The following is a 13,786-nucleotide window of genomic DNA, read 5'->3' on the forward strand; positions in this document are numbered from 1 at the left end:
AGCTGCTTTTCTATGACAAATGAGAACTACTTACTGCAGGCTCCTCTGTAACGACCTGCCTACTAGTGTAAAATGACTGATAACCCCCATACAAAATTTCTCCTGTGTAATTTCTATGAAAATAAAGTGCTAGATACTTGAAATCATAACCTCATAACAAAGGGCTGTGATAGATCTTGCCACTAGGATTATGTATTACCGTCAGGTGCTTGAGGGTAGGCTGTTGTTTACACCTGCTCAGTGCCCGTGTTTTGGAAGAAAAGAGCTGTACATGCCATGGCCAACTACACATTGGTGACGTTTTCTTTGCATCTTCACTGAGTCCTAGCTTGGAAGAATATATCTCAAAGCTGAATGCACAGGTGGGTGTGAAAGCATGGGCATAAATGTTCCTTCTATTCTAACCATCAGATACCTTACACTTTGCCACTTGGATTAAAATATTGGATAGTTCTTTTAGGGAGAGTATACTGAGGAATGTAGTTATTATTCTCTATTACCAGTGCCATCCAAACTCAATGAAGTACAGGTCCAAAAAATGAGTGTATCACTAATTAAATCCTACTCTGCCAAAAAAGATCCTTTTGCCATTCTTTCCCAGGCCTATTATGAACACTGTTCCCAGCTGGAGAAGGACTTGTCACAAGGGAGCAAATTTCTGCATAACCTCCTGACAGTGCTGCCTCATTTCATGATCTTCCAGGGGAACTGGCTTAGAACAATTTCTAGATAATAGTTATTACTTCTTCAGACAATGCCTTGTCTCTAGAACTGACAGAAACTATTTCAGTATTTTAAATAACCTTTGCTATCGATCTGTTGGAATCGGATCATATTTTATAAATATCCACTGTTCAGTACAGCTGCAATTACTATGTGCCATTTAGTTGGACTGACCTTGACCTCAGATGGTTGGACAATATTTTAGCGCTTCATATGGCTGAGCTGAGGTAAGGGAAGAGTAAGGGACTTTCATTTTATGAACACATACAAAAAAAAAAAAAAAAGGAGAATTTGTGAGATTTCCCTGGTTAAAGAAAAGTCTTTTAGGAGAATATGTGGTCATAAATGATTCAACGGGGTGAATTCCTTTTATTTACCTTGAGACTGAGCCATACATATTAGGAAGTCACAGCTGAGAGGCCTACAGAATACACACTTAAAGACACTGGGTGAATTTGGTGCCTATATTAATAAGGGTACTTGGGCCTTAATGGGTATGTACCTTTTACTCTATTTTTCTCATTTATTTTCTAAATAGTTAAGTTTTTTTTTAAAAGCTGTACTTTCTAATTAAAATCATTCCTTAGTGTGAGATGTTTCAGTTAAACATTACTGTCTTTTTTCAAGTTATAATTAATATATTATGTCTGTGCTTGCTGATATATTTTTATCTCACAAACCATAAACATAAAGACTGCAAAGGGGAGTTTTTTTGTTTAGGAGATCATACAGGTGATTGTATCTTTGACCTGAATTCCTCCCAGCCCTTCAGAGCCTCAGTGATCCAACATGAACATTCTGTGAAGTTAACCTTGACTTGCAAGTAGGGAGCAGGAAAACCATTTGACTTCAATCAATTTAATCTTTTATGCCTTTTGGCACTAATGGTGTCACTTGTCACATTTGCTTTTTAAATGCTGTTGTTGTTTTAAATTAGCAAACAAAGCAGGAGGCCTTAATTAATAGAAACTTTTCTGAATGTAGTTAAGTATTTTGAGTCACAGCCTTAAACAGCTTTGGAACACACACAAATCAATATATAAGTTTAAAATGCCCTTTCAGGTTCTGTGGCTGGTAGTAGTTTAAGAAAAATAGAATACCTTGAACTTTAATAACTTACATTCTATCTTGACGTCAAATGGAATTTCTCATTTTAAATAATACTACCCTTTCACCTAAATTCATTTTTCAAATCTACTTTACCATGAACTAAAAAGTGTACAGTTATTTTCCAAATATTTCCACAGTGACTAAAACCCATATAATTCTTATGTAGTTATTTTTAACTTATTGCGATAACCTTGTTTTATTATTTCCCTCTGGACACTTTCATAGAATGTGGTACCACTGTCTGGATACATAGAGAGTGGTTAAACATAACCTTAGCGTTGAAAGAAAAGACAGTACTTAGTAGGCTATGATGCCCCTCCATCAACTTGTAACCTGTCCTTGTCTCCAAAGATGGCACGTTGTGCGTAGAAGAAACTGTGGGGTGATTACCAGAAGACTACCCAGGTATTACTTGCACACACAACCCTCCTACCGCCAGGACCTCAGAGACAGTTTCAAATAAATTTACAAGAACTTAGAAACAAACAAAGGCTTTGCCTACTCAAGTATGAAAAAAATTTCACATTCAGAAAAACAGTTATTTTGAAAGGGATATATAATTCCTTTCAAGTTGAACAATAGGCTGATCAAATTGGTTTGTGGCTTTATGGCCTCTTTAATTATGAAGAAAATATGACCTAAATGATAAGGAGCAATATGCTTGGGTGGGAAAATGGACCAAGATTATATCCCAGAACATGATCTCTTTAAATATATCATTAAGAAATATGGAATCTTTTAACATGAAGTTTCACACTAAACTTTGAAAGCTAGAGTCATGACTTCTTACGACCATGCTCTTATTAAACAGCATTATTCAATTAAAAAATAGTTTATCAAGTATCTACCTTTAACTCAGAACTGTGATAAACCTAAAAGATTTTAAGAGAAAAGATGACTAGGGCAAACTGTAATAAAATTATTATAGAACCATTGGAATTGGACTTTTAATACAACAAGCCATACTCAGACATCATGTTTGCTTACGTGGAAATACTATGTGGGACTTACATATTGGTATTGGCAGTTGATGTCAGCCATTCGCCAGCTAATCCAATGATATCCAATCCAGTGGAGAGCTGGTTGAAAAATCGAGGATGACCTAAAGAGGTAAGTAACAGATAAGCATCAAGGCAAATCCAGATTTTTCAAGCTGTCTTCAAATCAGAAGGTCCACTCCACTAGGCCACAGTGATGGGACCTCTATCCCAATGGTCTAATAGGGCTGCCCAAGAATACTGAAGGAAGGGCACGTTGACCCACCCTATACCAACCTTTAACATTGAAGATGTCTCCCAAACTTACATGTTTCTAAAGCATAATGCTTTTCAAGTAAAAGAAATCCAATGTCATAAAACAAGTAATCTGTCCAGTATCGTTGATTTCCAGATGAGCTCCTCTGTTGTATTTTTTAAAATACAAATCTGGATGTAGTGGTCCTGTTTTTCTCCATAAATATTTCAATTTTTAACTTAACACCTCAAGCTTTTATTCTCCAAATCAAGGTATGCTGAGGGAGGAGGAGAGGCTGCAGGCCTCAGAAGGGGTCAGTGGCTCTGTGAACCGAACCAAGCCCTGGGTAAGTGCCAGCTCTGAGGCTGATGCCGAGGCAGCCATCACTCCCTGGGCCTCTGTGTCAGTCAAATACGATGCCAAGCATTGGTGTGTTTTGCCCACATGTAGTCAGGTGACTGTTAAACTAGATGTATTGCTGAGATAACCTGGCATCTGCTCTGTGAAACAGGGGCAGACACAGCCTCATTCACTCATTGAGTTGTTGATAGAACAATTTTTATTATTATGTAACTCAAAAGTCCTTTTCAACCTACTCTATGCTTTATCAGGCTTTGTTCTCAGCAAATTCAGGATTATTGCCAAATTTTGGCCAACTTGGCGTTCACAGAAAAACTCAACCCCATACAGCAGGCTTGGCCTGGCTGACACGAAGGCGCCAACGCAATAGATTATCCAGGGGTGTGTGACAGAGAACTGGTGTTAGAAAGATGTGCTGACTGCTGTGTTTCCAGAGGAAATTGCTTTTGCCTCTGAAATAACTGTCAGAGAGCTAATGTTGGAATGTTCCTGGTCTAAGTCCCCTCTCTGAGGAAGTATATCCTTCCCTCCTTGCGATGAGGACTCATTCAGAACATCTAGACTAGGACTTCTTATAGCAGCATATACAGATCCCCGCACCTCAAGAGTCCTCGAAAAATAAAACTGATCTTTAGAAAGAATAAAAGAAGCATAAACAGTAAGCTTGGTGTAAATTCAAGGCCAGATTCCAGACATTCATGTAGATTACTCTAAATGCTTAAACTGGTCCATTTTGCTCTACTCGGTTCAGTGCCCACAAAATCTATGAGATCTCCTACAACGTAACTAATTTTGTTGAAGTCCATTTAAATATGTACGTACATATATATATACATACACGTGTGTGTGTGTGTATATATATACACGCACACACACACACAATACCCATTTGAAAACTTTTAACAACAAACATTTCATTTTAAGACAAGATTGAATGATAAATAAATGCAATCACACCATTTGACAATGTATCAAAATCACATCGCATAGCAGAGACAAAAGATGGACACGGACAGACAGACAGACTGATACAAATACCCTCAAACAAAAGCGAAACAGTATCTCATGGTCTATTAAAATATAAAAGGACACAAAGTCCCCCCAAACCTTACTTTCCTCTTATGGCTATAGCTTAATGTCCCCAAAATCTCATACCAGAATTTCTATCAAGCAACAAAATGACCTAGTTTAAATTTCAATTTCAACTGTCTATAGTCAACAAAAATACTAACAGATGATAGACATGGTACTGAGCAGCACATGGCTTAGAGTCAGGTTGGAGAGAAAGAAAGAGTAATTTTTTAAAGTAAAATTTTTGAACAAATAAGCTTCAAAAAAAAAAGAGATGCAGGAAGAAATTTATTAAGAGACATATTAAGCAATTGCAATGTGGGGGACTTTTGTGGATCTTGACTCAAACTGTAACAAAATAAAACATTTATGACATTCATGAGACAACTGGAAATTTGAACACTGACTGAATATGTGATATTACAAAATTATAAATTTTTTTGGATGTACCAATGATACTGTGTTTTTTTTGAGTCCTTGAGGATAAAAAATATTTATGAATGAAATAATATTATGCTGGAGATTTGCTTCCATATAGTATAGAAGAGAGGGGAGTGGGTGGGGTGTCAGGTGAAACAACACCGGCAAGAGCTACTAATAGCTGAAGCTGGGTGTTGGGTATACTGGGTTCATTACACTGTTTTATTTTTGTATAAGTTTAAAATTTCCATGATAAAAAGTTCAAAAAAGGAAAACTAAGGAAGTCAGCATGTCTACTGTGACTGAGGGCTGACTAGCGTTTCTCTCAGTTCTTGGAGAATGTATATACATTGGTTCCTTTTTCAGAAGTCTTTGTTAATTTGTAGGGAAATTTCCAAAGGCCATCATCATCCCTCCACAGACGCTTCCCAGATCAGTATGTTTTCATTCTAAAACCCTATTCATTATTCTGGCTGTGCATTAATACTCTTAAGAAATATCTTCCACTTCCATTGCAGAATACCTGTGGGTTTACTCTATTGCTCCAGTAACTACATCTAAACTACAGACCAGCAACTAGGAAATGTGTTTTCCCATGAAAGCAACAGTACACTTTGCCAGGGTCAACACCCTGTGATGCAGGTTTCACATTGCCTGAAGACTATGAACTCTACAAATGCAAATATCTGCTTCTAGAAGCTGCTCTGAAGAACAGGGATGAATGGCTCCAGGCTAAGTATCTAATTGGATTCACACACTCGACTCTAGTAAGAGTCCATGCTTCTCTGACCACGTGATACTTCAGTTTTGTAGGCGATATGAGTTGCTATTATGACAAATCCATGTATTTTTCTTTGAGGGGCAACACTATTCTGAGCTTCGTGATAAACGTACATGGTCTCATCTCTCTGATAAAGTGTTTGTGGCGTGAACTGACAAAATAAAAATAGTGGACCAAAGCTAGTCAAGCTAAAACATACACAGAGAACTCTGTTTTTTTTTCCTAGCCAAATAACAACTTGATCTCCACCAGGAACAGATTAGTCATCAGACCAAGGTGAGATGTAACTAAATTGATGAGCATGTTTTTCTTTAAAAATCAAACACAGACTTTGTAATATAATTGAGTCTTGTCCATCCTGCAGTTATTCAAGAAAGCTACACCTATACCAGTGGTGTTGGCAGACTTTAAAAGCTGTTTGGGATTAATTATTTAAAAATGCCTCTTTGGCCAGCCTCATTATTTCATTATAACCCTTGTTTTTGACATCCTATAGCCTTACTCAGTCCTATTACGACACCCTCCCCAGTCATATCTTCAAATGACTAGGAAGAGTGAGCAGGATAATAAAGGAGAGAGAGAGAAAGAAAAAAGAACAAGAGGCTACCAGGCATGGCATCAGGGGCTCCTCTGTGGGGACAACCATGCTATGGACTGCCAATTCCTGTACATCAGTCTGCTCAAGGGCTCAGGAGAGCCAGGCTGCAGTGGGGAAAGACGGTAGGGAGAAGAAACCACTGCTTGATTCCTAGGCTTAGAAAGAGCCAGACAGAGATCCCAAAAGTCCTTGAACTTGAGGCAACTGGAGAGTAACCACTTGGCCAGGATTGCTGAGTAGAGAGAGTTCCTATGACATGGAAAGGAGGCAAGAGGGCGTCCTCCAGGGCTCCCTGCTGGAGATAGGATTTGGTGCCTCAGGATACCTGAACTCCAGAGGATAGAGTAGAATGCAAAGGGTGTGTGAGTGTGTGGCTTTGGGCCCTAGCAAATAGAGGGTGTGGGGGGTTGAATTGTGTCCTGTAAGAGATATGTTCAAGTGTTCACCCCTGATTCCTGTGACTTTCTTTGGAAATAGGGTCTTTGTGGATGTAAACAAGTTAAGATGAGGCCATACTGGATTAGGGTAGGCACTAATCCAAAGAGGAGAGAAACCCGGACACAGACTCTTGGAAAATGTCACGTGAAGATGAAGGCAAAGATTGGAGGGATGCATCTACAAGCCAAGGAATGCCAAGGAATTCCCACAACCATCAGAAGCTGGAAGCAGCAAGGATGGCTCCTTCCCAAGAGTCTTCAGAGAGAGCATGGCCCTGCAGACACCTTGATTTTGAACTTTTAGCCTCCAGAACTGTGAGATAATAAATTTCTGTTGTCTTAAGTCACCCAGTTTGTGGTAATCGGTTGTGGCAGCCCTAGGAAACTAGTACAGAAAGAAAAGGAAATGGGCCCAATTCTCCCCAGTTTCAGGGACAGGCAAGGGTCAGATTTATCAGAATGAAGCAGGCGTGAAAATGGAAGCGGGAGAAGAAGTAGAGAATGGATCATTCTGCTCTCTTTAGGTTGTGAATAGCCTCAAACCAAGAATTAAAACTCTTTATACAGAACTTGACACAGCACCATGTATCTGTATCTTTTAAATCTATTTTTACAACAATAAATAATGATGGGATTTTGTCACTGAGTCTGGTGGTTCTGAGGTCATGGAGCGCTTTGCTGCCTTCCTTCACCCGGGTTTGTGTTTCTCCTTCAAAATGACTTTGACATCCTGGCAATTGGCAAAGGTCTGACGCAGGCCGAGGTTGCCACTGCGTGTCCACCTGGCTCTCACCCTTACCTGTGCGGACGCCATATTTCAGGGTGTCTCTGCAGTCAACCAGGATCTGCTCCAGGGACTCAGGGTGGTCAGAGAGTTCCAGGTTGAAGCCCTCCATGCCTTCCAGCAGCTGGTGGGGGTGGTGGAAGTCCAGCACCTTGGTGGAGCGATCGAATGTCTTGCGGACGTAGTTGAGAAGTATGTCTACCACCTCCAGCAGGAACTGCACAGTTTGCTCCTCCCCATTCTTAGCCGGAAGCAGATCTGGTGGGGGGAAGCCCATGAGGGGTTATCACCTGACTCTTACCTGGATTTCCTCAGTCAGCTTAGAAATCCCTAACATCCGTATCTTTATAGGACTGATTTTCTTCCAGGATATGCATGCATTGAGAATCTGATGTACCATCTCCCCAGGACAATGTACATCGGCGTATACACAGAAGCGCTGCATATATTCTCTGGGGGTTCACAGAGTTTCTGATAGTTAAGCTGCTCTTAATTGAAACGCTTTGAGAAGTCACGAGCAGCCTCCCCTGCAGTTATCCATTTGGGCACCTGTCAGGCGTGTGATGGACGGGGCATCTGTCTTGCTCCCCTAGTACCAGGTGTGTCTCTGTACATCTGGCTCAGATACTGGGCTTTCGGTTTGGTGTTATGATGTGCTTGATCTGTTGCTGGTGGCGGGTGAGGCTTCTGTGGGTAGAGGCTGAGGTCACACCGAAGAGGATGGTTCTTTATGTTTTCCTTGGACAGAAAACTAGAACTGGGAAGTGGGGCTCAGGAAGGTGGGAGAGGGAACTCCTGCCCCCCTCTTGACCTTACCTTTTAGGGCTTGGCCTCTGGGATGCCAGAAGGTGACTCTGGGTTCCGGCCTGTGTTAGGTAGAGTCAGGCTGGGGGGTAGCCAGGGGGGAAAGCTGTAGGGGGCCCCAACTGAAGTTGTCAGCCATAGCTCAAGAACAGACTGGCTGTATATAATGCTCTGTGTCTATTCTTTGGATTCTCTCTCCAAGGTTTAGTGAATCTTGTTTTCTGTTCTGGTTTGGCCTCCACGGCTTGTGGGGAGTTCATGGAAGGGGGAAGGGGGAGGGGGGTGGGTTTACCTTTGAGCTGGTAATGAAAGACTGGGAAAGCAACTCCTGAGACTGTTGTTGTAGGGGCAGCGGTAATGAGTGAAAGATCTTCAAAAGGAAAATGACCTTCAGGACAGCACTTGGTCATGAGGCCCAGCTACACAGCTTCCTACAGGGTGCTTTTGTTGTTGTGGACACCACCCTTGGAGGATAAATGCTATGGAGGGAATCGCTGGATTTTCTTATATGAAAGATTTCTTTGGATTCTGAGATTCTATGACTGTGTATTCGTCCCTGCAAGTATCTTTAGAGTTGGCTGTTTTACAGATTGCCCTCATCCAGCTTTCAAATGATGGAGACCTGGGCAACAGGGAAGGAGGGAGTATATTATATTCAAATGTTGGGAAAGCAGTTTCATGATGGTTCAGAGAGAATGGCTTTTTTTGGTAAAAGAAGCAAGGTTTCAGGAAAAAGTAAAGAAACTCCAATAAGCAACCTCCTGGATAGCACTAGGGCTGGGGGTGGGGACTACCTCGAGCAAACAGGTTGGAGAAGTCGGTCTCTGTGCGCTGGAAGCGGCCATCCCTGTCGCTGTTTTCACAGGAAAGCAGATTCTTGGAGGACTGCCTCTCCTTGAAGGCGCTCACAAGCCTGCTCTTCTCTTCCAGGCTGTTGGTCCTTTGCAAGAAGCCTGTAGCACAAGAAGCTGGGTCAGAGGAAGGGCACCAAACTCCCAGGCTCGGAGGGTCTGCTGCTGGCCCAGGTCGACTCTCCAAGCAGGGTTCTCACTTTTCCCGAACAGAAGCCGAGTGTCTGTTTTATATGTAAGGGCTCTGGCACTGCTCGCCTCCAGGCGGGGAGGGGGCAGTACCAAGTGTCATCAGTGGCGCAGACCCAGTCATGCAAGAGAGAAAAACAGTAAGTGAAGCCCATTCTCCTCTCTGAACATGACAGTGAATGCAGAATTAAGTCAATTGGACAGCTTCCACTCCAGTAACCAGCCCCAGGATGGGGTTTTAAGGGAAGGGACACAAACGGAGAGGATGCTGCCAGCTCTGGGTTTATGGGCTGTGCAACCAGAGGGAGGAGGGGGTGAGACCAGCACTGAGGATTGGGGAAGATGCTTTCCTTGGACTCCAGGTAAATGTTACCAGGGTTGAATGTAAGTTTAATTTTTCTCACCCAAAACTGAAGGGCAGCTTTCCCTGTACCACCCCCTCTCCTTAAATAAAGGTATTGGAGAAAGAGACAAGAAAGCCTAAAATCTTATGTGTGGTGACATTTAATTCCATAAATACTTATTGAGCACCTATTGTGGAAAAGGACTTTACTAAGCATTTAGGACCAGGGACAGGTAAAGATAAATGAGACAGAGCCCCTCTTCTCCAGGAGCTTGCAGACTGGCAGACGGTGACCAACAACGTAATAAAGCTAGACAGCCATCCAAGAACTCCACAGAGATGAGCTCTGAGCCCAGGGTGGGAGTCAAAGCACCTCCTCCCTGCCCCTCAGAAGGAGCGGAAATCTCTCCTGCCTGAGGTGAGCAGTGCAAACACTACCAGTGGCAAACCCAGAAGCAGGCTGGGCTGAAAGGGCTGAGGCTCTGCCAACCAGGAGCACACTTCCTCTCTCAGTACCTCCACCTGTCCCTTCTGGGGCTCGGGACCTGCGGACCCACTCCTTCCCTCAGCATCTCCTCCAATTCGGCCTCAATCTTAGTCTGAAATGCAACACCCTGAAAAGAGGAAGGAAGTTCTAAGCTTCTTGGTGACCCCAAAGCTGTATTTGTAGATACCAAGATCCTTGGGGAGTCACATACGTCACAAGGCAGGCTTGGAGGAAAGTCCCGGGAGGTTCCACGAGAGGCAAGTTAATCTGGGGAATTCAGCTTTACTTCCTCAGGACTGCAATTCAGTGTTGAGGGGTGGAGGAAGGAGGGGTGCAGGGGGAAAGTTGCAGTGATTAGAATCCTCCCACACACAGAAGCAGGGTCTATTTTTGGAGGGAAGAATAGGAAGGCAGAGGCACCAGGCCTTTCATTGTTCTCAGCACCTTTAAAACTTATCACTAAAGCTCTAAAGGACATCAGAAGGGGGGAAATACACTATAATAGAGCTCCACACTTGGATATAAAGATGGGGGGTGCATCCTCCCCTTCACCTCTGCTCCTACTTTCTGAATTCCTCCTCCAAATCCCCAGAGTCCAAAATGAGAAGCTAGCACTCATTTGCCAGAGGGATGCAGTATCACCTGGCTTCTGAGTGAGACCGCCCCCCTCCACCCAAACAGGCAGCAGTGGAATTTGTTTCAGACAGGCTGAAAAGACCAAGTCCACATGCCCTAATGGAGGTGAGGTCTTGCCTAGCTGAACTCCTGCTCTTTAGGTCTCTGACCTCTGGTCGGTTTTGACTCACTCCCTGGGAAAGTCTCTGCCTTGAAACCCCTTAGCAACTCCTTTCCTAGGTGGCAAAGGACCTAGGACCTGCATTTGGGCTTTGGATATTATCTCCAAAGGAGTTCTTCTCACAGGCATTCCCACAGGTGTCCTGATAGGAATGAAAGATGCCAGTTGCGACACTTTAAACCTGCATCCCATTCCTGGACCATACTTCCTGGAGTGCACAAGGAATTAGTGTTTTCTATACATCTTATAACTATCCTATGCAAAGCACACTTACATTGCATTATAATTTGCTAATATTAATTTGCTAATATAAACACTTAATGGATATTATTTTTGGAATATCACCTTTCTGGAAGGTAGTTGTTTTCTAAAATATTGGGAGCCTCAAAAATAAGGTCAAGGAGCCAGGCCTCTCTGGGCTCTGTGAGGCTCTGGAAGTTCGTATGCTTCTCCAAGGATAATGAGGCGGTGGATGACATTGAGGTCAGTGCTTTGATGACCTCCCTGGCTAGCAAGGGGTCCTGGAAGCAGAGGTCCCTGAGACTAAAGCAGACTGTACTCCCTCTTGCTCTATACCTCAGCTATAAGGATCTAGTTTAAGGTAACTTAGCTGAACATTCTTAAGAGGCAAAGAGGCAAGCGGAGGGGAGCTGAAGCTGCGCTGAGCTTTGGCCCGGTCGTAGCACCCTCGCTAGCTTCCACCTATGAGCCGAGGGGCGATCCTGCGGCTGGTCCTCACAGCTGCCCCCAAACTCAAAGGCCTAATCAGCCCTTTGAGGGGGGGGAGGTGTGAGGAACTAGAGCACCTGGTTCAAGCTGGTTGTTTCCAAGTGGGGTTTCAAACTGAGCCTAGCATAAGGGCACCTGGCCAAGGGGGCAAGTGAGGCTTGAAGCCCAACCCCCTTGCTGTCTCTCACCAAGCTGTAGCATGGAGTTGCATCTCCCTAGAGGACGGGGCTCTTTCCCTGATTTTTCTGGGCTATAAGTACCCTGCCAGATCTCTCCCCCACCTCAAACTTTTTTTTTTTAATTTCAAGAGAAGCCATAATAAATACAGAATATTTGAAATGTATACTTGAAAGTTGTTGACTGACACAAAATTAAACACACGCACAAACACACACACTGCATGGGCTAAATAAAACAGCTCAGGGGCTGTAACTGGTAGCCAGTCTGGGACCTCTGAATACAGAAGTGATTGAGGCCCAAGGACACACTGGGAAGTTAGCAGAGCCCAGAGCCAGCACTTAGGGCTCCCTGCATCTCCTTCGATTTAGGTCATGCTATCATGCCTGTAGCCACCCGGCTCTCTACCTCTTGGCAAGACCCTGGGTGTCTTCTGGCTGACTGCTTTCCCACGGGATTCTGCCTCCGGAGCTAAGGGTTACACTGGTGAGACCAGGGGCAATGGATCTGGAAGTGAGAAGATGACCATTAGTCCCTCAACTCTCTTAAGGTGAAAGGTCAAACCAACCTGGAGAGTGTCAGGTCAAGAGGGCACCTTTCAAGCCCGTGAAGGTCTGGGATGAAGGGAGTGGGGGAATCTATGTGTGGAGGAGGGGAGGGGTCTGTGGATTCAAGTCAAAACCAAAGACTGCACTTTGCCTCCGTCCGGTCCAGAGTTGGCGCAAAGTATGAAAAACAAATCCTCCTGTTGTTTTGTTTCCTTTCAGAATCAAACCTATTGTAAATCCTCCTAACCTGTGGCCCCTGAAGCATGTGTATTAGCAGAAGGCAATTTCCCCTCAACACACTACCAGCCCTCTCCTGTCACAGGTGTTTCTGCTTTCCTGAAATTAACGTTGGGGAGGTGGGTAAAAACAGAGAAGAAACTCCCTGAGGATGGTAGCCCCCAAATGCCCAAGAGCTCTCCCTCAGGGGAAGCTGATGCAAACCTCTGTTCCCCAATTCCCGTACCCCTGTGCCTGGACATCTATTCCCGGACCCAGGGATGCTACTGCCCCTTTACCTTTTCGGGTCACTTCGGGTGTGTCACCGAAGCGGCGTTTAGACCTTCTCTTCTCCCCCGACCCTGAGGGTCTGCAGTCGGGGCAGCAGGGGGCACCGCCCAGGGCGGAGGCCGGGAAGCGGGGATGGGGATGGATGAAGGCCGCTGGCTAGGCAGGCCTAGGACCGCGAGGAAAGCAGCCCTCACCCCAAGCCTCCCCCCACCCTGTCCTCGACCGTGGCGGGCGCCCAGGGCTCGCTCAGTTCTGCTTGCCCGGCTGCATGACAATGACGGCTGCTGAAGCCGAGCGCCGCGGCCGCCGAAGGGACCTGGCGCGAAACGGGCCATTAAGCCGGGAATGGCGGCTGGGAGAAGGGGGCTATTTATAGAACAAAGCTCGGCTGCCGCCAGCTGCCCCCGCGCGGGGACGCGGCCCAGGCCTCGCCCCGCGGGCCTCGCGTGCTGGGGAGAGGGCCAAACCCCGGGGCCTCCCCGCCGCAGGGCTGGGCTTTCCCTGCAAAACGGCTAGGTCCTGGAGTCGAGCAGCCCTTCCTCACCGTAAAGCTGCTTCTGGGATCGAGGGGACAGAGCCCCAGAAACGCAGGGAGGGCGCCGCGCCGCAAGGCGGGGAAGGGAGGGTGACTCCCAAAAGCTGCCAAGTAACTCCTCTCGCTCCGGCCACAAACTCTCGCCTCCCTGGGGCCCCGGGATGCAGGGCAGCTGGGAAGATCAGGCCCGGAGGCCACCGGCTCGCCGGCCCACTCTCGGGCGCTCCCGGGGCTGGGCGGGCGTGCCTACGCCTGCGCCGCCACTATCTCCAGCGCGCAGCAGCTGACGGATGGCCTTTTAAT

The 13,786-nt window shown here is 45.2% G+C and overlaps 1 protein-coding gene across 1 annotated transcript in view; it reads right to left on the bottom strand.

Annotated features, from left to right (window-relative positions):
* Positions 1 to 13,786, bottom strand: part of GAD1 (glutamate decarboxylase 1) — a 40,657-nt gene that overhangs the window by 20,374 nt on the left and 6,497 nt on the right. Inside the window, exons 4-6 of the mRNA XM_033860409.2 lie at positions 9,116 to 9,274; positions 7,533 to 7,775; positions 2,845 to 2,935 (exon numbers count right to left, since the gene is read on the bottom strand). Coding sequence (XP_033716300.1) covers positions 2,845 to 2,935; positions 7,533 to 7,775; positions 9,116 to 9,274 — 493 coding nt within the window. The remainder of the gene's footprint in view (positions 1 to 2,844; positions 2,936 to 7,532; positions 7,776 to 9,115; positions 9,275 to 13,786) is intronic.

The sequence above is a fragment of the Tursiops truncatus genome, chromosome 7 (assembly GCF_011762595.2).
Source record: "Tursiops truncatus isolate mTurTru1 chromosome 7, mTurTru1.mat.Y, whole genome shotgun sequence".
NCBI classification, from domain to species: Eukaryota; Metazoa; Chordata; class Mammalia; order Artiodactyla; family Delphinidae; genus Tursiops; species Tursiops truncatus.